The sequence below is a fragment of the Phaethon aethereus genome (assembly GCF_964289735.1).
Source record: "Phaethon aethereus genome assembly, chromosome: 16".
Taxonomy (NCBI): domain Eukaryota; kingdom Metazoa; phylum Chordata; class Aves; order Phaethontiformes; family Phaethontidae; genus Phaethon; species Phaethon aethereus.
In genome coordinates, this window is record NC_138592.1 from 11,353,738 (window position 1) to 11,375,430 (window position 21,693).

Here is a 21,693-nt window from a genome sequence, read left to right on the forward strand (position 1 = left end):
AGGGGGGATGGCGGGGAGGGCGCCGGGGCAGGGAAATTTGTGCTGATTTAGAAAGGGGGTGCAGGAGGCCAGGGCCACATGTCCAAGGTGGTGGGTGCTACCCCCCAATTACTCTGGGCTCACCCCAGAGCTGCTGGGGGGGAAAAGATCTCCCAAAAGCCAAGTCTCAGATGCTCCACTCGCCCTTCCAAGCCCGCTCTGCCGGTGCCCGCAGGCTCCTCTTGCCAGCGGGACGGCACCGCTTCATTAAACACAGGCCAGAAGTCTTAATGAGCGACAGGGACACCCAGCACCTCCCCTGGCTGCATCCGGAGGCGATGCCCCATCCTGCTCCGGGGCTGCTCCACAAAAACCGGCCCCTCAGTGGGGAGGCCAGCCCTCGGCGCCCTGCGGCGAGGACGGCAGCGTCCCTGGTGCCAGGAGGAGCTCCGGGTCTATAGGTTCTCGCCAGGCTGGTACTGGGGCTCTGTCGAGGTGAAATAGTCCTCCAGGAAAGCCTGCAGGTACTCGAAGGTGGGTCGCTCCTCCGGGTCCTTCCGCCAGCACTGGCACATGAGGTCGTGCAGGGACTCGGGGCACTCGGGCGGGCAGGGCATGCGGTAGCCCCGCTCCACCTGGTCCAGCACCTCCCGGTTCACCATCCCTGCGTGTGGCCAGAGATACGGTGCTGAGTGAGAGATGGGCCAGATCCCGCACCCTGCCTTTCCCGGAGGGGACACGGAGGGTATCGCGCTGGAACGAGCCTTACAGGCAACCCCAGTGACTTGACCCAGGCAAAGAGGGACCCCCAGCCCAACAGTGCTCGTCCCCGCCAGCCTGTCACCTTGCTCGAACACCAGAGCGGGACGGGGCGGCCGTGGCCCTGCATCCCAGCCGGGCTCTGCTCACCCTGCCCCAGCAGGGCAGGATCAGACCCGGGCAGGGGCAGCTCACCTGCGAGCCCACCCTCCCTGCCCAAATGGCAGAAGAAACTTGCACCAGTTTGCTCCTCCGCAAAGATGGCTCTGGGGGCCATGCAGCGCTGGGGGCAAGTGCTGGGCGAGGGTGGCTGGCATCGGGGCCCCATGACAGTGACGCGTTTTCTGCTGGCGGATGCCAGCCCTCACCTGGGTACGGCACTCTGCCCTTGGTGGTCAGCTCGGTCAAGAGGATGCCAAAGGACCAGACGTCCGACTTGATGGTGAACCTGCCGTAGAGAGCAGCTTCGGGGGCCGTCCACTTGATGGGGAACTTCGCGCCTGGAAGGAGAGGCAGGGTGAGGGGCTGCTCCCGGCCCCGCGACGCCCGAGTGCTCACGGGCTGCGAGTGCCTCCAGGACCCCTGCGCAGCCAGGGCCATGTGGTGGCTTGAGATGCAACGAACACCCCTGGGGACCAGGGACCAGTGGCTGTTGCTCCAGTGCCGCCTGCCTGGCCATGGTGCCGGCAGCCCCAGGGAGCGCCGGGCACGCACCTTGCCGAGCGGTGTACTCGTTGTCCTCGATGAGGCGTGCCAAGCCGAAGTCAGCCACTTTGCACACCAGGTTCTCCCCCACGAGGATGTTGGCCGCCCGGAGGTCCCGGTGGACGTAGTTCATCCTCTCCACGTACGCCATGCCGGATGCAATCTGTGGCAACCAGAACATGGGGCACCGACGCTGGCGGGGTGACACGAGGGTCCCCGGGGAGCGCCCAGCACTGCCGTGGGAACGGCTCTGCAGCAGGACCCAAGCCGGGGTGCGGAAGCGGCCAGTTGCTCAGGAAAACCCAACACAGATGCAGGTTTGCTGGCCAGGGAGAGCCAGCAGCACCAGGAACGGGCAAAATGATGGTCCCTGACTGCAACCCAGCTCTGGGCTGAGAACTCTGTGGGGACGGTGGCACCCACCCGAATGAGGCTGCGGAGCATCCCACCACCCGACAGGCTACAGCCACGACAGCCTGGCCAGGCGCTCGGGCAGCCAGCACCCTCGGAAGGGCATGTGGGAGGCCTGGGGATGCACAAACCCACCTGAGCCGCCATATCCACGAGCTGGGGCAGCCGCAGGTACTTGCCCATCTCACCCTTCAGGAAGTCTAGGAGGCTCCCTGTGAGGAAGACGATGGTCACAGCAATCCAGAGGAGCAGAGCCCCTCAGCTGCCCACCGGCATCCCTCCCGCGCTCACCCTTGCTCATGTACTCGGTGACGATGTAAATGGGCTCCTCCGAAACCACGGCATAGAGCTGAACCAGCTTCTCATGCCGGAGCTTCTTCATGACCTGGGCTTCCTGCAGGAAGGCCTCCGGGGACATGGTGCCGGGCTTCAGCGTCTTGATCGCCACCCGGGTGGTGCCGTTCCAGGTCCCTGCGGCACAGGACACGCCGCTCAGCACCCAGTTACGGGGCAGGGGCTGGGGAGAGGACACGGATGGTGACACAGGGGGGACAGCGGGGTGGGAAGGGTCCTTACCCATCCACACCTCTCCAAAGCAGCCCTGTCCCAGCTTGACCTCCAGCCGCAGCGATTCCCGAGGGATCTCCCAGGCATCCTTGGCGAGGCCTTGGGTCTGGGGCTTGGACGTGGGGCAGACGTTGGTGAGACGGTGGCACAAGCCGTCGGCGTGCTCTAGCACAAGAGGGGTCAACACCAGGGTGACACTTGGGCATTTAGGCATGTGATGTCTTTACCCCGCATCTTCCCCGCAAAACACCTCGGGGACCCGTGCCCAAGCCCTCACCCTCCTCCCTAAAACCCAAGCAGCTTTTTGGGGTCCCCTAGCCCCGCACTGGCTTCCCAGCAGCACGGGCACGCACGGCACCCAGGGTGTCACCCAGACCCCAAGGGGCCCCAAATGGCTACCCACTGGAGTAATAAGCCACCAGCTGCTGCAGGCTGTTGAACTGGGTGCGGGAGGTGATGTAGAAGCCGCCGCTGTCCAGCTTGCGGATCTTGTAGTGCTTCACGTTGAGCCCCTTGGCGTTGTCGAAGTCGGAGACAGAGAGGCAGTAGGCACCTGCGGGCAGGACCGAGGGGTTGGGGGGAGACGTGCCGCAGGCAGGTGCTCCCCACGAGGTCCCGCTGCGGGGTGGGCCCTGGGGAGCAGGACTGGGGCAGCCAAGAGCCAGGTCAGCATCCCCACGGGACCGGGGAAGTGCTAACAAGGGGCTGATGCCCCCTCCAGCCCCCAAGACCCGCCGGGTCCTTCTTGCTGGCAACACGCGGCGTGTAGCACCGTTGCCGCTTCCCCTGTAACCAACGCTGCTCTTGGCTGGGATGAGCAGGGTCCACCGCGGCTCAGAGGAGCCGGCACCACCGGGACAGTCCGTGCCCCCCAGGCTGGCACCGAGGAAGAGACCCTGCTGCATTTGGGGGGCCCAGCGGGCAGGAGGGCGAGCAGCCCTCCGGGACACAGGGACAATCCCGGCTCCAGCAGCAAAGCCCCCCTGAAGCAGGGGCAAGGACCGGACGGGAGGCAGGCTGGGGTGAGCTGCTGACCCACAACCCCAACATCTTGGCATCTCAGAGGGGAGCCAATGGGCTGGTGGGCCCGATTCCCCCCTCCACAAATCCCACCGTGGGCATCGCTTCGGGTGCCCGTCTCTGCTCTGCCCACTCGAGAGCAACACCGTGCTGCTGGGGCCACAAACAACACAAGGGAATATTTATGCCGCGGCTTGAGTGAAATGTTTCCACTGGAATAAAATAAATAGTGGCGAGTTCAAGGCATCAAAACAGAGAGGAACATCAAGGTGCTTTTCCCAAAGGTGCATTTGGAGCCAAACTAAACCATGTTTCCAGCTAAGAAGGAGCATCCTCAAGCAGCCAAACCATGAGGATCAAAACTCGCACTTTGGGGAGGCACAAAACAAGCGTAAAGTTGCCAGACTTGAAAGAAGGACCTGAAGATTCATCACTGCCTCTGCCTGGTTGCCCAGGAAGCACATGTTCAAGATTCTGCCACTATATAGGGACCGGGAAAAAAATGAATCATGTGCTTGGTGGGGTAAAAAAAAAACCAAAACGGGAAAACAGAGCATCCTGCCTGGTGGTCCGGCCGGAGCTGGCGGGGCACCCGGCTCCCCCCCGCCACGAGCTGAACCACCTCTCTGAAGGGCGACCACTGGGCGGGCAGCGGTGGGAGAGAAGCGGCCGCATCCCTGCGGGCTCGGTGGCGTAACGGCACGCTCGGCATGGAGACGTCACCGGCGATCTAACGGGTGTGTCAGCACCTGCTCCCTGGGGACCAGCACCGGCAGGGGAGACCCCAAGAGGCTGCCCGTGCTGAGGGACATTGGTGGGGACCCCAAATATTGGCTCCTGTCTCCAAGGTACGACTCCTTCTACTTCTCCCTCCCCGTGCGCCTAAGCTGGGGGAACTGGGGTCCCCCAGGCTGGCTCCCCCCGGCCCCACTCACCTTTCGTGGTCTCGCTCTCCCGGACCAGGAAGGTCCCTCGGGGGTTTTCGGGGTTGAGCAGCAGCCGCTCAGACTCCCGGCGAGTGATCTTCCCAAAATACCACCTGCAAGAGCAAGGCAGCAGCTCAGCACCCGGCACTCACCCGCCCCCTCCATTGCCTTTCCAAGCAGCGGGCTCAGCCCTGGCCACCCCCGCTGCAGACTTCGGAGACCATGGGCTGCGTCCCTGGGCTCGGGCACCCCGGGGTGCACCATGCCCCCGTACTGCCCGGGCTGGGTGTCGCGCGAGGAGCAACGCTGCACCACACCCCACGAAATGCCTTCACTCCAAAAGTCTGCCCAGATGAGGGGCTCCGGGGACCCCTGAAGCCCCCTGAGCTCTTGCTGGGGGGGATGCCCTGCTGCTGGCTGGGGTGGGGCTGTGGGGATGTGGCTGCCACCTCTTGCTCTTGCAGTTACGGCTTTCCCCCGCCTGCTCGCCCCGTGTGACGGTCGCCTCCGCACTCAGCCTGGTCCGTGCCAGCGGAGCCGGCAGCATCCTCAGGCACGGATGGGTGCCCGTGCAGGAGAGTAAGAACCGGACCAACAGCACCAGGTCCACCACGGCCCCTGCTACGCCACCGCTCATCCCTCCACCGCGCAAGCACGCCGCACCGTGATGGGCCTTAAAGAGAGGCTGGAAAATGTTTAAGGCGCCTGCAAATTCAAAGGGGAAAAATAACAAAAAGGAAGAACCCAGAACCCGTGCAGGTTTTGCCCAGGAGGGGGGCAGGGGGAGGGAGGAGCGCGCGGGGCGCGTTCGCTATCGCTCGTCTTTAAACTGTCTCAAAGATGGCAATTACTCTTCAGCCTGGATGGAGTCTGAGGGCGCGACATAGTTACTGGGGATGTAGCCCGTCTGTCCTGTAGTGAGGGAATGAGCCAGCCACCAGTCACCTTCCCTGCAAGAGAACCAAAACACACTCAGTGTGAAGCCAGGAGCCCCCCGGCCAGCCCCTCTCCCGCCCGCAGAGCCCCGCCGGGAAGGGGTGCATCCCTCGCAGCCCCCAGCCCCACAGCATGACCCCGGCCAGGAGGGCTCCTGCTGCCAGCCCTTGCCCGTGGCTCCGTTTGGGCAAGCTCTTGGTACTGGGGCACCCCCATCCGCATACAGGATGCTTTAAACTTAAATGGGGCAGGGCAGCCAAGCGAGCCAAAACGCCTTCGGAGCCACCTGCATGCGAACGGGGTCTGGCTGGAGGCTGAGGGGCATTGGGGATCCCAGGCAGCAGGGCAGCGGGGAGCGGCAGGCGAGGGGGAGGGAGGGGAAACGGGGAAAAGCGACAGAATGATGGCAGTGATTAAAAAAAGCACCAGGAAAACCCAAGAGACAGCGTTTGTTAAACGCAGGCTGCAGAAAAGCAACAGGACGAGGCTGATGTTTGGGCAAGGAGGATGAGACCTGCCCTGCACTGATGCCCAGCTTGGATGCAGCGGGCTCCGTCCAGCCCGGGCACATCACCCACAGCCCCAGGACGGGCACCCTGCATGGCCGCAGCCCCTGACCATGAGCTTCCTCACAGCCCCAGCAAGGGGCTCACACGGAGCCACACACACCCACTGTGCTGGCCCACGGCCCCGAGCATGGCTCTGCCCTGCGGGAGCCCCCGCACCGTCCCCAGAAACCTGGGTCGACCCATCATCCTTCCTGCCCTGGGCATGGTGGCCCCGGGCACGTCCCCAGGAGCTGGCAGGGCGCGGGAGCTTCTCACTGCTCTGTCCTTGTCCCCGCAGGCTCCTGCACGGGACGGGGCAGGAAAGGACAATAAATAGAGAAGAACAACAGGACGGCGGGAGGTGGCTTCCCCTTCCCCACAGACAGCAGGGCTTCCTCCCACCACCTGCATCTTCTTGCCCATCGAAGACAGAGTCAACTGGTTTATCCTGACCATGAAGGAGACAAGGCTACAGGAAAAATGCAGATCTGTGGGAACGGCACCGCAAGGATGCAAGAACTTGGCAGGACGACCTCCACAAATGCTTTACAGAAAAGCCTTAATAGCCTCAGTCACCACTGCAAGACCCATGAGACACATCCAGACCCATCCCCGAGCCCTGCAGACGTGTAAACCTCCATCCTCACTCCAGACACACCAGCAGCTTGTGACTTTTGCTCATCCCAGCTAAAACAGCGATGCCTCCCGCAATGGTGTCAGTGGGGCTGGGGAAAGTGGGGACCCCCTGGGCCATCTCCTTCCACCCAGAGAGCTGGGCTTTTGCCGCTGGCCCGGTGCCCATCCCCAGCCTCGCAGCAGCCCTGGACAGTATTTTAGCTTCTCCCAGCCCCAGTGCATCTTGTGGCAGGTAGCTTGGGCTCCCCAGCTGGAGATGCTGCCCCAGTCACTTTTACTGGGGTGGCTCCAAAGGGGACAGGAGGCTGGTTGGGCTCCTTTCCCACGGGACTGGAGAAAACATCTGCTTGAGAAATGCCCAGCTTTTGACTTATGGCTTTATTCCAGCTTGGGCTGCAAGCTGGGAATTCAGCAAAACCAAACTATTCCAAAAATGTCTCAGCGGGGAAAAAAAAAAAAAATAATCATCATCATCATCAAAACAAAGCATTGCAACAATTCCCTGCACAATCTTAGCCAAAATGCTCCACCACATCCCTGCTGGCTGCCGGCTGGCTGGGAGGAGACCTCCTCCCACTGCAAATGGTACCATGAGAGTACCACCTTTCTGCGCTGGGGTGGAGGGACTGGGCCCGTCCGGGGGGCCGAGGCTCACCGCAGACGGCCGGGGCTTTGCTGGGACGCAGGAGCAGGGAGGTGAGCGACGTGGAGGCTTCTCCTCTCAGCCTGCGCGACCCCAGCCCCGTGACAGCAGCCGAAACCCGCAGCCACCCTGCGAAGCGGCTGGTGGCCGGTCGTCAGCCCTTTCCCGGGCCGACCCCGAACACCCTCCCCACAGCCGCAGGGCACCGAGTGTGCCCTCCCAGGCAGCCCAGGGGAAGGGGACGTCGCATGCCTGCCTTTTGCTGTCCCCAAAGCGCGGCAGCCCGAGCGGCTCCCGGACCGTCCGAGCATCTCTGGGCACTCAGCGAGAAGAGATTTACCCCACCGAGCACTGCACAAGCTGCACAGCTGTCTCCATCGCTTCTCTCCCTGTGGACATCCCACCCACGCCGCCGCAGCAGGCACCAGGAAGGTCAGCAGCTAGATCCTGCACCCTCCACAGATGGGCTGCACCACCAAAAGTCTTTTTGCTCCCCAGGATGCTGTAGAGCCCACCACACCTCAACCCTTCCCTCTGGCTGAGCCTTTGACAAACAGCAGCACAGGAAAAAAAGTATGGAAACCCCAGAAGTGACATAAGGTACAAAGAAAAAACCCACATATATGGGCCCAATCCAGACCCCCAATGGGCAGGGATCACTTTGTAAAAGCCCAAGCTTGGGGCTAGTACATTGCTGAGGCTGTGAAAGCAAAAGGCACCAAACTCCCCAAATTCAGGCTTTTCCTACAGCTTTGAAGCCCTGCACGACCTGAACTTCATGGATTAAATGAATCACCATTAATAAACAGCGTTGGAAGAAGGAGAACAAGGATCAAATTGAAAACGTGTTTGTGCAACACTGCTCGACCGTTGCAGGAGAAATACCAGCCCCGGGATATTCCCTCGTCTTTCCACCCTTTGATTTTGCAAAGCTGTTTAGGGTGCCCAGATTGGAAGGCAGCAGTGGAGGCGGGAGCCGCAGACTCCAGGGACCCCATGGCAGCGCTGGGGACAGCGGCTCTGCCAGCCAGCCCCGCAGCAGCACCGCCGAAGGATGCTGCAGAGCACGCATGCCAGACAGACCACGCATGCCAGACAGACCACGCGCGGGGTTAATACAGGATCACGTTTAGGAGCCTCTTCCAGCTCGTCGCCTTGCCTTGCTCTAGGCAGCAAGCGGTGGGTGCGCTGCTACGACCAGGATGGAGAGCAAACAAGCAGGAGCCAGACCCCTAAGAAAGCACTCGAGTCCCCTGAGCCACTCGGAAAAAATAAAAATAAACTTAAAAAATGCAAAAATAAACGCAACAAAGTCCAGGAGGGAGCAGAGAACAAACAGAAAAGGGACTGCAGAGGGGTGCCAGGTGCAGGCAAGGAGAGCGGGCCAGGCTCAGAGCTCCGGGGTGCAGGCACAGCTCTGGATGGAGCTGTTCCCAGGCACGGGAAGGGGCTCCCCGCTCTGCCCTGGTTGCTCAGGGAGGACAAACCCAACCAACCACAAAACCATCAGGCAACCATCTCCTCCCAGCCCACTCCAGCCAACCTCACCCTAATGCAGGCAGCAGACGGCTTTTATCATTTAAGATCGTTAACAACAATAATAGTAATAATCTGCGATACACACCTGACGTCCACTTTTCTCCTAAGCGACAGCATGGCAAAAAGGAGAGAAAAAACAGTCGAGAGAGAAGCTGAGATCAGAGATACCGTGCAAGCACAAGGGAAAGCACCCGTGAAGTTGAGGACGTGTGTCCAGGCAAACGAGAGGGAACCGAGTGCTGATGGGGACGGGGGACCGTTGGGGACGCAGCCCCGCGCTGGACGGCATGGACTGGCCAGCGAGCAGAGAAGGTGGCTTGGTGACAAGGCTGCAAGGCAACGGTGACCAGCAGCAGGGCTGGGAGGACACGGGGGCAGGTGTGCGATCGCCTCCAGCACTGGTGTCCTCGGAGTCACCGCATCCGTGCGCACCTCGGTGCATCCCTCTTTGAGCACCCATCCCTGGGGGAGAGCTGGGCTCGGGGGCTCCACGGGAGGGGCGAAGGTGACAGCCCACCTACACAGGCTTGGCTGGAGGGCAGGGACACTCACGTGTTGTTGACGATTTGCAGGCGCTCTCCTTTCTTGAAGGACAAGTCCGTTTCGGTCCGGGACTCGTAGTCGTAGAGGGCCACGAAGGTGGTGACTCCACCTGCGACAGAAAGCAGTCAGGACGCTGCCACAGCGTGGTGCTGGGTGACCCTCGCTGGGGACCCTCCTCTCCCACCATCTTCCCACCAGCCGATAAGACACAGATCTGCTCCCCCTCCACCTCAGAGTCCTTCAAAAGCAGGGGACCCCATCATCACGAGAAGAAGTTGGAACCAAACCCACAAAGACCCAACCGAGCCCCTCCCTGCCCCGCCGAGCCCCAGCCCACACCAACCAGCCAGCGCCCCGGCACGCTGCGGCGAGGTGACCGTGTCAGAGGTGTTGAAGCCTCCGAAGAGCTTGGACTCAGCAGCCATGGTCCCGAAAGAGCGGCTGGGGGTGCGATGGGCGTCGGGAGCAGCCACTTTGCTGGGTGTCTGCGAGGCTGGGTAGCCCCCGTGGTGGGTGTTGTCGGTGGGCTCCAGGCTGCGCCGGCGCTGGCTGGGGTCTTTGGGCTTGCTCTTGCTGCTCCCCATGGTCCCGGGCTGCAGGAGACAGACACAGATGCACAGGGCTTCTTCTGTATTATTATTATTAAGCTGTTTCCAAGGGCTTGCGCGACAGACGCCTGCCCACTAGGAAACGAAACAACCTCCAGAGTCTGTTCAAGCATCAGCTGCCGGAAAGTCTGGCCACCCTGCCCTTGCCCTGGGACAGCATCGCTCCTCCGTAACACCGAGCCACATCCCGCCTCGCCGCAGCAGCCAGCGAGACGCCGGGAGCAGAGGGAAGCACGCTTAGTCACGGCACTGCGGGGCGAGGATGCTGAGCGCGGAGCCTGGACCGGTGCTCGGGAGCACGGCTGCAGATGCCCCAGGGCCAGGTACCCGCCGTGGGATGTAGCTCAGCACTCCATACGGCCACGTTTGCTCCTACACAGGGTTTTCTACTAGGGCACGGGAAGACGAGACCCGGAGAAACATTCACGAGTTTGGATTACTCTGGCAGCAGGAATTTGGAGAACCCATAGCTGCATCACTCGGTTTGCTCAGGATGGGGATTTAAATGCTGAGGATGTTCCTGTGAAGCCAAAAATGTGCAGCAAACAGAAGAAAAGTTTCAGTCAGGAGCAGTTTCAGGCAGTTAGCAGCTAAAGACCAAGGGATCCAAGCTTTATATATAGTCATGTCTTCCTTTCCACTCAAGATCAGGCTCTATAAATACCTTCAAGGTAATGATATAAATGAAGAAAGGGAATTATTCGCAGTCTCCAAAGATGGCAGGACACCCAGCAGTGTCCTGAAGCTATGGAAGAAAATATTTAGGCTACATCACGCATGGCAGGAGGCAAAAGGGAGGTGGAGACAACCAGGGAGGAGAATATCTCTGATAAGTAAAAACAAGCAGGAAAGGAGCAGAGGAGGCAGCCGCTGCCCGTGTGGTGCGGACATGGATGCAGCCACCTGCGAGGCTTTGCCAAGGGCTCAGCCTCACCCCACAGGTGGTTTTTCTAACCCAGCTTTCGAAAGAAGCCCAGGCTGAGCTCCCACGAGTGGGTCCAGAGACACAGGGCGGCTCCAGCAGCCTGCACAGCCCTGGTGTCTGCGGGGCAGAGCCCCCCAGCTCCAGCCACGGGGAAGCTTAGGGGTGCCAGGCACAAGCTCTGCTCCCCTCCCAGCTCCCCTCTCGATGACAAGGGCTTTTCCTGATGATTAGGGCTTATTTTCCAAAAGACCCAACTTCTATCTACCGTTTTCCAGCTCCCAAACTGCACTGATGACCGGCAGCATCCCCTGTCCCGATTCCACGCAGGTTTGCTTCAGCTGCAACCATGCCAGCGGGATCAGACGCTGCAAGGTTTGGGAATTGGAATAAATGGATTTTTCAGGCTGGGTAGGGCTACAGCAGCCGCTCCGGTGGGAAGCAGAGCCATTCTTCCTCCTACGCGCACGGGCCATGAGGAGGAACCGACACCTCTATCTGCCGCGGGACTTGGCCCACGCGTATCTGTGCCGGGCTTTTGGGGCCTTGGAGCAAAGGAAGGTCAAATTTAGGCTTTGCGCTTGCAAATCGTCACCGACAACAATCCAGAGGCAGAGCCTGCAGAAAAGGCGAGGGGGTCTGTCCTGTGAATAAATGTGCTTTTAAAAGCCTGCTGCAGAAGGTGCTCAAGCAGGACTGTGGGAGAAAGCAGGACCTTAGGAACGATGAGAAAAAGCCCCCGCCGCTAAGGAAAGCGAACCTCCCCGTCCCCTGGCCAGCCCTTCGCTCACCTCTGCCCGGGCTCCGGCACCCGCTGGCGCGCCCGGGATGGCAGCGGCGGCGCCAGGAGGAAAGCGGGGGCACGGTGGGGCTGTGACCGCGCGGCTTGTGACTGCCCACGCGACTGTGAGCAAGGGGCGCAGCCGCTCAGAGTTTCCCCTGGAAGCAGCACTTCCCCAGGCAGGAAAACACCCCAGCCGGGGCGGCGGGTTTAGCAGCGGTTTGGGGACACGAGTGTCCCCCAAGCTCACCCCCTGGGGCTGCCAGCCTGGGTCGGCAACGTGCTGAGAAAAATCAAAGTATAAGATAGAGAAAATGCATCGAGGTTAGCCAGGAGCAGAGCACAGAAAGGGGAGACTGGGTCTCCCCAGGCACTTCCCCGGGATCCCCAAAGCAGGGGGGGTCCTCGCCTTCGCACCCGTTAGCCTGCAGGCACAGGACATGCATCTTCCAGGGAAAACGCCTGCACACACTTGCTTCGATTTGTCTTGTGCGACCCCAAAACGTGCCCAGAGGCACTGTCAGCCTCGCACCATCCCCACTCCGAGTCCTGAGAAACTCGGCCAAAGCAACCGCGCGGCGTCAGCCCTGCAGCCATCCCAGGAATGAGAGGGGGGCCCAAGAAATCCCCTGGCACCCCACATCGCTGCCCTGGCAGCCAGTGAGGAAAGGGTGCGAATTCCTCCGGGAGGACGCAGGGGGTTGTGCGAGAGCCCGGCAGAGGGGTTATTAATGACGGCAGGAATGTGCTGTGCGCCACGCACCAGCCCCGGGGAGAGACCTCCCTGCCTCCAGCAGAGCCGGCAACGAATCCCCCCGGAGCTGAGGGCAGAGAAGGAAGCGGGTGAACCCACAGCCCGACCGCAGCGGCTCCCAGCACACCCCAGCAGCATCACTGGGAGCTGTGGGACAGCAGCACAGCGGCCAGATGGCAAAAAATCCCCACCACCAGCAGCGATGCCGTACTTACGTCTAACGTACAGCATTGCTACGTGTAACAGGCTGCAGGCACGCTCGCAGCCGCCAGCGTCCAGCCAGGGCAGCTCAGCCGATGCCCGGCGGGACACCCCGCTGCTCCCGTGCCTGTCACCCCTGACAGCGCTGGGACGGGGGGCTCAGCGTCGCTCCCCATTCCAGCCGGTGCCGCAGCTTTCGGCAGGGCTTCCCCTCCCGGGGTTTGCAGCGCGGCGGTGGGCTGGAGCATGGCCAGCGTTCCCGGCGCTCGCCGCCAACCGGTGCGAGGCGGCGTGCGGAGGCAGCTTTCCTGCGGCGGGGATTAGCACCCCGGGCACGTCGCAGGCGGCAGGAACTCCCCTGCTTTCCGCTCCGGGGGGTCAGCGCCGGTGGCAAACCGCAAACCACCGCGGTGCTGAGTTGCGAGGCCTCAGCTCTGCCCCCACGGGCCAGCCACGCCGTGGGGAGCACCGGGGGATGGGAAGGACGAAGGGAGGGTTCTGCCTTTCGCTCCTGCATCCAGTACCCTGCCCACCCACGGACGTGCAAGGGCCAAATCCGGCTGTTGCGGAGCACCCGGTACCCCAGATCTGAATCCCCCCTGGGGGGTCAGGAGGGTTTCCCTTTTCCCGGGGGGTTCATTCAGCAAAGCAGCCAGGTCCCCCCTCCCCAGGCCGTCGGAGATGCCTTACCAGCGCCTTCCAGCTACAGCCTCGCCACGGGGTGGGGAGGGGCCGCCGGCGAAGTCAGCTCAGCTCCCGCCGCAGCCTGCGAGACAGAGGGGACGTCAGCACCCGCGGCAGCCGCCACCGGCCCCGCGCCCCGCCACCCTCTCGTCCCCGCACCACGGTCTGGTGCCCAGGGCTGCCGCTGCCCTCCTCCTCCTCCTCACCATCCCTCCAGTGCGGGGCCAGCAGCTCACAACCGCTCGCTCTGATCTCTCATGTGTGAAGAGAGGACGATTCTCTGCTCCACTTCATCAAACCCACCCAGGGATGGGAGAGGAGGCGGCTGGAGCCACCCTGAGCGATGTCCCGGAGCGAGAGGGGAGCGCAGGAACCCCCCCAGCCCACCAAGGGATTTTGAGGGGGGAGAAGCGGAGCCAGTTCCTCCAGACACACCAGTGTTTCCAGCCCTGCTGCTCCGTCTCCAGACAGCTGGGACCAGTGGCAGGGAACGTCGGCCACCAACTGGGGCCCTTGTCCCCAGGGACGCCAGTTGCCTTCTCCATCCCCAACAGCACGGATGTGCTACGGCATGAACCACGCACAGGGTCTGGGAGCACCTCGTGCTGCTCAAGCCCTGACTCAGCCAGAAAAGCATGTTTTAGCCAAATTCTTCAAAAGGGACAGTTTCCTGCTGCAAGTGTGCGCAATGGGGGGACACTTCTCAGCAGCAGTGTCTCGGGGCAGAGCTTCAGGTGGAAGGAGGAGCAGGGCAGGGCCCCGCAGAGCCGCGGCGGCCACTCGCCTGGCTCTGCCACCCTCCCAGCCCCCAGATCCTCCAGGAGCTGCCCCTTCTCCCCGCTCTCCTACCGAAAGCCAAATCTCTCTCCAGCCAGCCCCCCTCCCAGTGCTGGGCAGAGGCTCCAGCTGTCCCGAGGGGCTCCTGCTTGCCCGGCACGGAGGGGATTCAGCCCCCCGGGCACCCCCAGCTTCACGGCCCCGAGCAGCATCCCAACGGGCTCCTGGAGCCCAGGCTGCACGTCTCATCCGGGGGAACATCCCAGACGGATGGGGACAGGGTGGGCAGGTTTTTGCTGCACTGCCGTCTAACCCTGCTGGGAGCAAGCCTGGAGGCGAGACCAGCCGCAGCCTCCTGCCTTCATGCCCGCCGCCACCAAGGTGTAGCGAGGGGAGGGCTCGCACAGAGACAGCGGTGCGGGAGAAGGAGCTGCGGCTCCGCCAGCACCAGCGGCTGCCATGACGGCCTCCCCTGCCCCAGCTGCGCCGACCCCCTCGGCCTGCGCGTTCCCCGGATCGCGGCACGCCGCCCCACGGCACGCGCCCCGGGCTCGTTACGTCGCAAACGCCGCGGCGTGATGGTGGAAGCCGCCGAGCAAACCTTGGAGGATGCGCTGCACCGCAGGTTTATTTTGATAATAATTGAATAGTTTTGTCACTATTTTTAGTGCGTTTGATTAGGATAATAAGCAGCAGCTGATTGACAGCTCTTTAAGACTTTGAACGGTTTGTAATTCGTACTTGACTAAGACTCGCTGGCAGTAATTGCGCAGCGGGATGGAAGGTGGGGGAAGCTGCAGCCTCAACTCCAGGCTGCAGCGCACACAAACAAGGCCGCGCCGCGTCCGCGCGTGGCGCCCGCGTCCCCGCCGCCCGTCCGCGCCTGAGCTCCCGGGCACGCGCTGCTGAGGCCACGGCCCTCTTTGGACAAAATAGGACCAAAAAACCCACCGGGGAAACCCAGACACAGCCCAGCCTGGAGTCAGCCACGCGTCGGGCGGCGAGGTGCAACGTCCCCCGAAGGGGAAGGGACAGGACCCCGCGCGGCTGCCGCGCGGATGGGTGCACTCGCATCCCTCACGCTGCCGGGTTTGGGTGTTTGGTGGCTGCAAGCGGCCGCAGCCCAGCGCAGCCCTGCTGTCCGCTCTGGAGCGGGACTGCGATCCCGGCCGGCGCATCCCCGGCGCGGCCACAGCTGGGCTCGGACGCCCTGCTGCGCTGCCATGTGCTGCTGGGCTCTGCATTCGGGGTCTTTCCGGCCCCCCAGGCCCCGCCAGGCAGCGGCTGGTTGAGCTGCAGCCGGAGGGGAGGGTGCCAGGGCTGAGCCCATGTGCACACCCTGCCCGGGGCAGAGGCTGCAGCAAGGAGGGAGCCACAGCAAGAGGCCACCGCCGCCCTCCCCTCTCCGAAAGCAATTAAAAATGAAGCACACTCAGCTGCACAACTCAGCTCAGATCAGATCATGGCACGCAAGACAGCGGCGTCCTCCCCCGCCGACGCTGGAAATGCCGCCTGACCTGCCTGGCACCCCCGCTCCTCGGGCACCCGCGTCCCCCGGGATTCTCCCCCCCCAAATTAACTGGCAAATTGGGATGCGGGAAAAAGGTTCAGTCCTCCGCCCTACCTCCCCACGGCAGAGATGCTCCCAGAAAGACAACAGCGAGGGGAACCGCTGCTCTCCGGCAGGTCCCGCTCCGGCTGTTTTCCACTGTGCCCGGATTGCTCAAGGATACAATGGCTGTGGTAACGCCAGGCTGATAGCGGGGCTGGCGGCGGAGGGGGAAGCGATCTTATCATCTTTTCAAAGACACTAACAAAAGACACTGATTGGGAGCAGACATAACACAGCAGTACGGCTTCTGCAAGGCAGAAGCAGAAACCTTGGGAAATGCCGCGACAGGCTGGGGCCCGACACCAGACACTGAGCCTTGGGGAGGGAGACACCTCCGGCAAAACAGGCTCCGTCCTTGGGGCTGCTAAGGAGCCGGGAGGGCGCCGAGCGGCACTGCCGGCCGGCGGGATGGGGTGGGTGCTGGGGGAGAGGTGGGCGAGGGGCTGAGGGCACCAGCTCCCACCCGCTGCCGGAGGCAGCCGAGCCGCGTCCCCGGCTCGCAAAGCCGCGGCGAGATTAATAACGGCAACTGTCTCATGCCAGACTGAAAAATGAAGCGTGCGGGACGGCGGGCGAGACAAAGCAGCCTCGCGGCGCCCAGCCCATGGCAGCAGGCACCGGGGACGGGAAGGAGCAGACAGCGGCGATCCCAAACCCACCTCGACCTGCTCCACCCCCCTTTGCACACAGCCGACCCCCTCCCCGCAGGACCGGGGTCCAGCCGGACACAGAAAAGCCGCCGACAAGGTGTGCCATTAAAAATCCCATCACAGGAGCGAGGAACTGCTGCTCGGTCGGCGCTGCCGTGACCACTGCGAGGGTGGTAGCCCAAGAGCCGGCACCCCTCCCTGCATCACGCCCTGCTCCCTCCCCGCGTTTTGGTAGGAAATGCAGCCCCGGACACACTCGCGCAGCAATTTCCCCCTCGGTCCCAGGAGATGCTACTGAAGTTTTGCCTTTTCCCATGGAAAACCGTGCGGCTGGGGGCCAGCGAACGGCAGCACGGCCCCCGGTGCTGCGGGGAAAGCCTCACTGCCCCGGCTCAGCCCACCATCCCCTCCTGCCACCTGAATACACCAGGTCACCATGTCCCCCACGGAAAAAGCAATTCCCGTTCCCTGTCCCGTGCCGTCGGGCTTTGCTCGGTACAGGGAGGGAGCACAGAGGTGCGTCTCCGCCGGGCTGGGACCAGCCCCGCTGCAATGAGTCCCAGGTGCCGGTGAAAGAGGGGAGCTGCTCCCCCAGCCCCACAAACCAGGGTCTGATGCTGCAGATCCTCTCCCCGCTTGGCTGACGCCACAAAGGCACGTCTGGGTCGTGCCTCCAGCCCTCTCCTCTGCAAGGACACTCGCTTCTCACCTGCACCCATTCCTAAAACAAGGAGAGATGCGGAGATGCTCGCTTCATCTCTGGGCTCCAATTCGGGGACCAGGGAAGCCACGGGCAGGTGCCCCCGATGCCCACCCCGGCTTTGCTGTCGAAGGCACCTGAGCCAAGGCACCCCAGCCTGGCCTCGGCTCTCCCCGGCTGATGGAAAACTCTCCCAGATGAAAGGAATCGCTGGCGGAGGAGAGGGGAGGGCGGCATGGCTGCTGCGTGGGGGCCCAGCTACACGCTCCCCACATATGTAAGTCCCAGCCCCTCCCGTCCGACCCTGTCAACTCCCGTTAAATTTAAAACCATCCTAATTAAAGCTCCACAGCCCAAGCTAGCAGGGGCCAGTGGGTCACGGAAGGGGAAAGGATAATTAAATCAACCATCCAAACTCCTCTCCCCCAAGCATGGGGGAGAGTCATGGTTGGGAGCAATGCAAAATGCCTCCAAAAAGACATGTCAAAACAGGGAGTTTAAAAGACCAAAGCAAATCGCTGAGAAGCACAAAAGCAGGTTCTGGGTATTTATCTGGCCAAGAAACTAGGAAATACCAAATACGCACAGGGAGCCGTGCAGGGAGCTCGAGCTCTCCCCACCACCGCGGGGCCAGACCCTCGACAGGCAGTTTTTCGGATGCCGGGGCGATGGGCAGCGGCTCTGCCAGCACCCGCGCTGCACCCAGCTGCAGGCAGTGCCCCCGCAGCACCCCGAAGCCGGGGAAGCGCGAGCGCAGGCGCCCGGGCTTGCACCCTCTCGCGTAAGGCTGGAGAGAAGTTGCAAGCCTTATCTCCTCGAAATAACACAACCAGCTGCCTGGAGCGAGCGGGATGTGCGGCAAGTTGCGCTCGCTGGTGCCGAGCCGCCGTGCGCTTGGTTTTAAGGCTTTTTCTCCCCCAGGGGATGGGCGAAGGGAAGGTGGCCATTGCCGCGCCGCGTCACATCCCCATCACTCAACTGCAGCAGACCCGGGTACTGACGAGGCCACGTCTTCAGATCCCCTGGGGCTGACCCACGGCGATGCTCACCTGCGGCCCCACACACCGAGGCGGGGGAGTTTTAATGTATGTTGCCGAGCGGCACGGACGGCTCCGGAGGCAGCTGGCAGCCGCCCTTCCTGACCGACATGCCACGGAGCGAAGCTTGCGGGAGCTCCCGGCACGCTGCTCCCTGGCATCACGCACGGAGCCGTGCGTCACCACCTGATGTGCCTCATCGCAGACACACGAAGCACTGGCCGCCTAACCCAGCCTTGCACAAACGCACCCCACAGATCTGGGGGGAAGTAAAGCGGGGCACAGCTGGGGGCTTGGGGCACTGGCACAGCCCCCTCCCCGCCAGCACCAGTGAGCTGAGCGTGCCTGTGCTCAGCAGGACGCACAGGGGCTTTGGGGCAGGTGGAGAACACGCACATGGGTCCTGCGAACCCAGCCCGAGGCCGCTGCTTGCACACACAGGGGAAAGGCGCGCACCTCGCTCCCCGGCCAGCACGCGTGCCCTGTCCCTTTCTGCACTGCAAGGGCATCCTGGCAGAGATGAAAAAATAAGCTTTTTCACCACGAGGGTGGTCCAGCACAGGAACCGGGGCTGGAGAAGTGGTGGGATCTCCAGCAGGAGATGCCCAGAGCTGGCTGGGTGCTGCGCAGCCTGACCTCGCTGGCGCTGCTCCGGGTCGGAGCAGGGATGCCTACCGGTGCCTCTCAGCCTGACTCAGCCTGCGCTGCCAGCATTCCCACCAGGACACCAGCCAAAGCCAGGAATTGCCCAACCCGCTCCAGCAAACGCTTTCCAAAGGCACACAAAGCCTTTGGCCTGCGTTAACCTGAAGCTGGCTTCTCCCAGACGGGTGACGAGGGCACCGCTCTCCTCCTGCCAAGTCCAGGAGAAGGAAACAGAAAGAAAATGCTTCCAAGTGCGGGAGTGCCTGCGGGGCTGGGAAGCACCGATGTCAAGCCGGGTCGGCACTAGGAGCCACAGCTCCTGGCCACCAAGACTGTCTGGAACCATGGGACAATGCTTCCCCAAAACAGACCTCTAGCTCAGCACTGGGGGTTCAGTGCCCCTCAAAATGCATCTTTTTAATACTAGTCACCGGGCATGCTGGCATCCATGAGCTCCCACCCCCTGCCACCTAATTCTCCAGTTTCCCACGGCCCTGTCACATCAATGCTGTTCCCATCCTGCTCCAGGCGAAGCCCCAGGATGAGGGACCGGCCCTGCTGGAGGGGCTGAGGGAGACGCGGTGACGTGAGCCGGCCTCTTGAGGAGGAAGGAGGATTTCTGTTCCCTTTCCCGGCGTGGCCAGCCTCGGGCTCCAGGAAACGGAGTTTGCTTCTGCTTTCTGGAAGGGGACATCTGCCCCGGCTGCTCGCCAGGGATGGCTGTGGCGCAGCACCCAGCCCACCCCGTGCCCGGCTCCTGGAGAAGGGGCAGGCGGCAGCGAGAGGCCGACGTGACTCACGGGTGGCTCAGATCCGGCCAAAATGCTGCTGCCACCTGCGCGTGCCTCGGCTCGAGGGCTGCCGCACCCAACAGCGCCCGACAGCGCCGCAGCGATTCCACCCCCGGGCGAGGACGGCAGCGCAGGCAGGTGGCAAATCTCCAGGGCAGGGAGAGAAAGGGGGCAAGGAACATGCAGGAGGCAGAAAAACTCCGGATCTGAGCAAGTTACAACCACCCCTGGCCACGCTGGCGTCACTGCTAAAACATTTCCACTTTCAGAGGAACCAGCCCATCCAGTCCAGCGAGGAAGAGGAGCTCCCCGGGGCTCCAGCAGCCCTCTGGGGCTGGAGCTGCAGCCCCACCGGCCCTGCAAAGGGGTCCTGCAGGACCCCCACAGCAGGCAACCTCCCAGCAAGCCTCCTGACACGGAACAGGAACTGAAACACTCGCTGGTAAAAAAGGGAAAATGCAAGGGAGGGTATCTGCACCCTCAACACTAACCCTGTGGGGCCGGGCATCACCCCACTCCTGGCTGGGAGCCACGGGGACTTGGCAGGACACGCGCCGGGGTTCACTGCAACGGGAGGGTATGAAGGAGAAGCCAAGCAAAAGCCAAGGGTCTTCCATCACTTTCCAACACTTCCCACTTTGCAGACCCCTGAACAGTTTCAAACAAAAAAGCAGGATCCCACGCAGCAAATTTATGCTGATTATCGGCTTATTTTCCCGGGTACTGGGATTCTGGGGCATCTGCCCGGCAGAAGCCACGTGCTCTGGCAAACCGTGGGGCCACCAGCCCTAATGCACAGATGCTCTGGGGGCAGCGGGTGGCTGCGGGTCACAGCTGGGTGAGCAGGATCAGCAACGCATGCCTGACTCCCGCGTTCACCTCTGAGGGCATGGATGGGACCGGGAGCAGCTCCCGCAGCAGTGGGCACAGCCCGGGACCGTGGCTCTGGTCTCGGCAGCGTCACACCCCACGGCGAGACATGCCCGCGGAGCCGGGACTTCACTGGTCCCGAGAGATGCTGGTCCCCACAGCCACTCCCATCTGCACCACCAAAACAAAGCAACTCGCTCAGGATGCGTCAGAGGAAGCAACCAGGGAGGGTCTTGAGGGGCAAACAAAGATCAGCCAGCCCAGGACAGCACTTCCATACCCAAAAACCTGCGTCCGATTCCTCAGCCATGCCTGGGATGAGCGGGATGCTCAGCAGCTCTGCCGGAGCTGCCGGGAGAGGAGCCGGCCGGGAGGTGCAGCTCCAGACGGTGCTCGCTATAAACAGCCTGAGCAGATGAAAAACAAAGAAAAACGCTGAGCTGGTGTCTTTTATCCCTGTCGCTCCTGGAGAGGCGAGCCGGGCTCCGCACACCTCCCAGCCCTGCACCGCTCGCTGTGCGGTGGTGGGGAGCGGAGACGGGCTGTGGGCGAGGCGGATGGGACCAGCCCTGAGCTGCCGACACCAGCCAGCGGCGTGGGACCAGCTGCACGTGGACCTCGCACCCTCCCATGGCATCCCTCCAGCCCCCGCTCACGCCGCTCTTCCTACCCAAAATAACCACCGCGAGCTGGAGCTGCCCCCTCCCTGCCCTCGGGCAGAGCCTGCGGGGACAGGATGAAGGGACGAAGGGCATCTCCTCTGCTTTCCATCACCTGTGGCTCATGGTGGCTTCAGCACAGCCCACCCAGCCCACGGCACACGAGAGCTACCCCCAAAAGAGCTACCCGTCCCCAAAGCACCAAGAAGGGCTCAGATTAGCGTATGTACGCGCACGCGCAGCACATCCACACACGGCTGTGCGGGTGTGCAGGCAGCCGGGCTGTGCAGGCAGCCGGGCTGTGCAGGCAGCTCCCCAGCCGCGCACACCGGTCTCAGCACCCTGAGCCTTTCCACCCCACACGCTTCCAAACTCAACTGTCTGTGAAGTTGGAGCACGAAACTCATCCCGGTGGCAGCGACTTTTGCAGCTACGTACGCGCCCTTCCTTGTCCCACGACAGCCACCCTGAGCAGGGCGCTCACCGGCCGCTCCCCCTCAGCCGTGCTGAGGCTTCCCAATCCCTTCCCCGGCACAGCGGGGCCCCGCCAACGCCTGCCCGATGGGCCGGGGAAGGAAAGGGCCCGGCCGAGCGGGGAGCGACTCCGGCAGCCTTTCCGTGGTCTTTTTTTGCAGAAGTCACCAAGCGCAGGCTTCCGCCCCGGGAGCGTCCAGAGCCCAGCGTGGCACCGCCCGACCCCGCGGCCGCCGGCACCGGCTGCAGCCCGGTGGCTCCGCGAAACCACCAAGCCGCGAGGGCTGGTTTCAGCCGGGGAAGTCGGTGCCCAGTT

General features: G+C 62.7%; 1 protein-coding gene across 1 annotated transcript; it reads right to left on the minus strand.

Moving 5' to 3' along the window:
* Positions 1–434: 434 nt before the first annotated feature.
* SRC (SRC proto-oncogene, non-receptor tyrosine kinase) lies at positions 435–10,185 on the minus strand (the record flags this gene model as incomplete). The annotated part of the gene is made up of 11 exons (XM_082007054.1): positions 9,556–10,185; positions 9,222–9,321; positions 5,219–5,317; positions 4,377–4,480; positions 2,825–2,974; positions 2,431–2,586; positions 2,146–2,325; positions 1,990–2,066; positions 1,453–1,606; positions 1,107–1,238; positions 435–643 (listed from the first exon to the last, which is right to left on the minus strand). Exons 1-11 carry the CDS (start codon positions 9,794–9,796, stop codon positions 435–437), a joined length of 1,602 nt encoding a protein of 533 aa, XP_081863180.1. The 5' UTR covers positions 9,797–10,185.
* Positions 10,186–21,693: the final 11,508 nt, after the last annotated feature.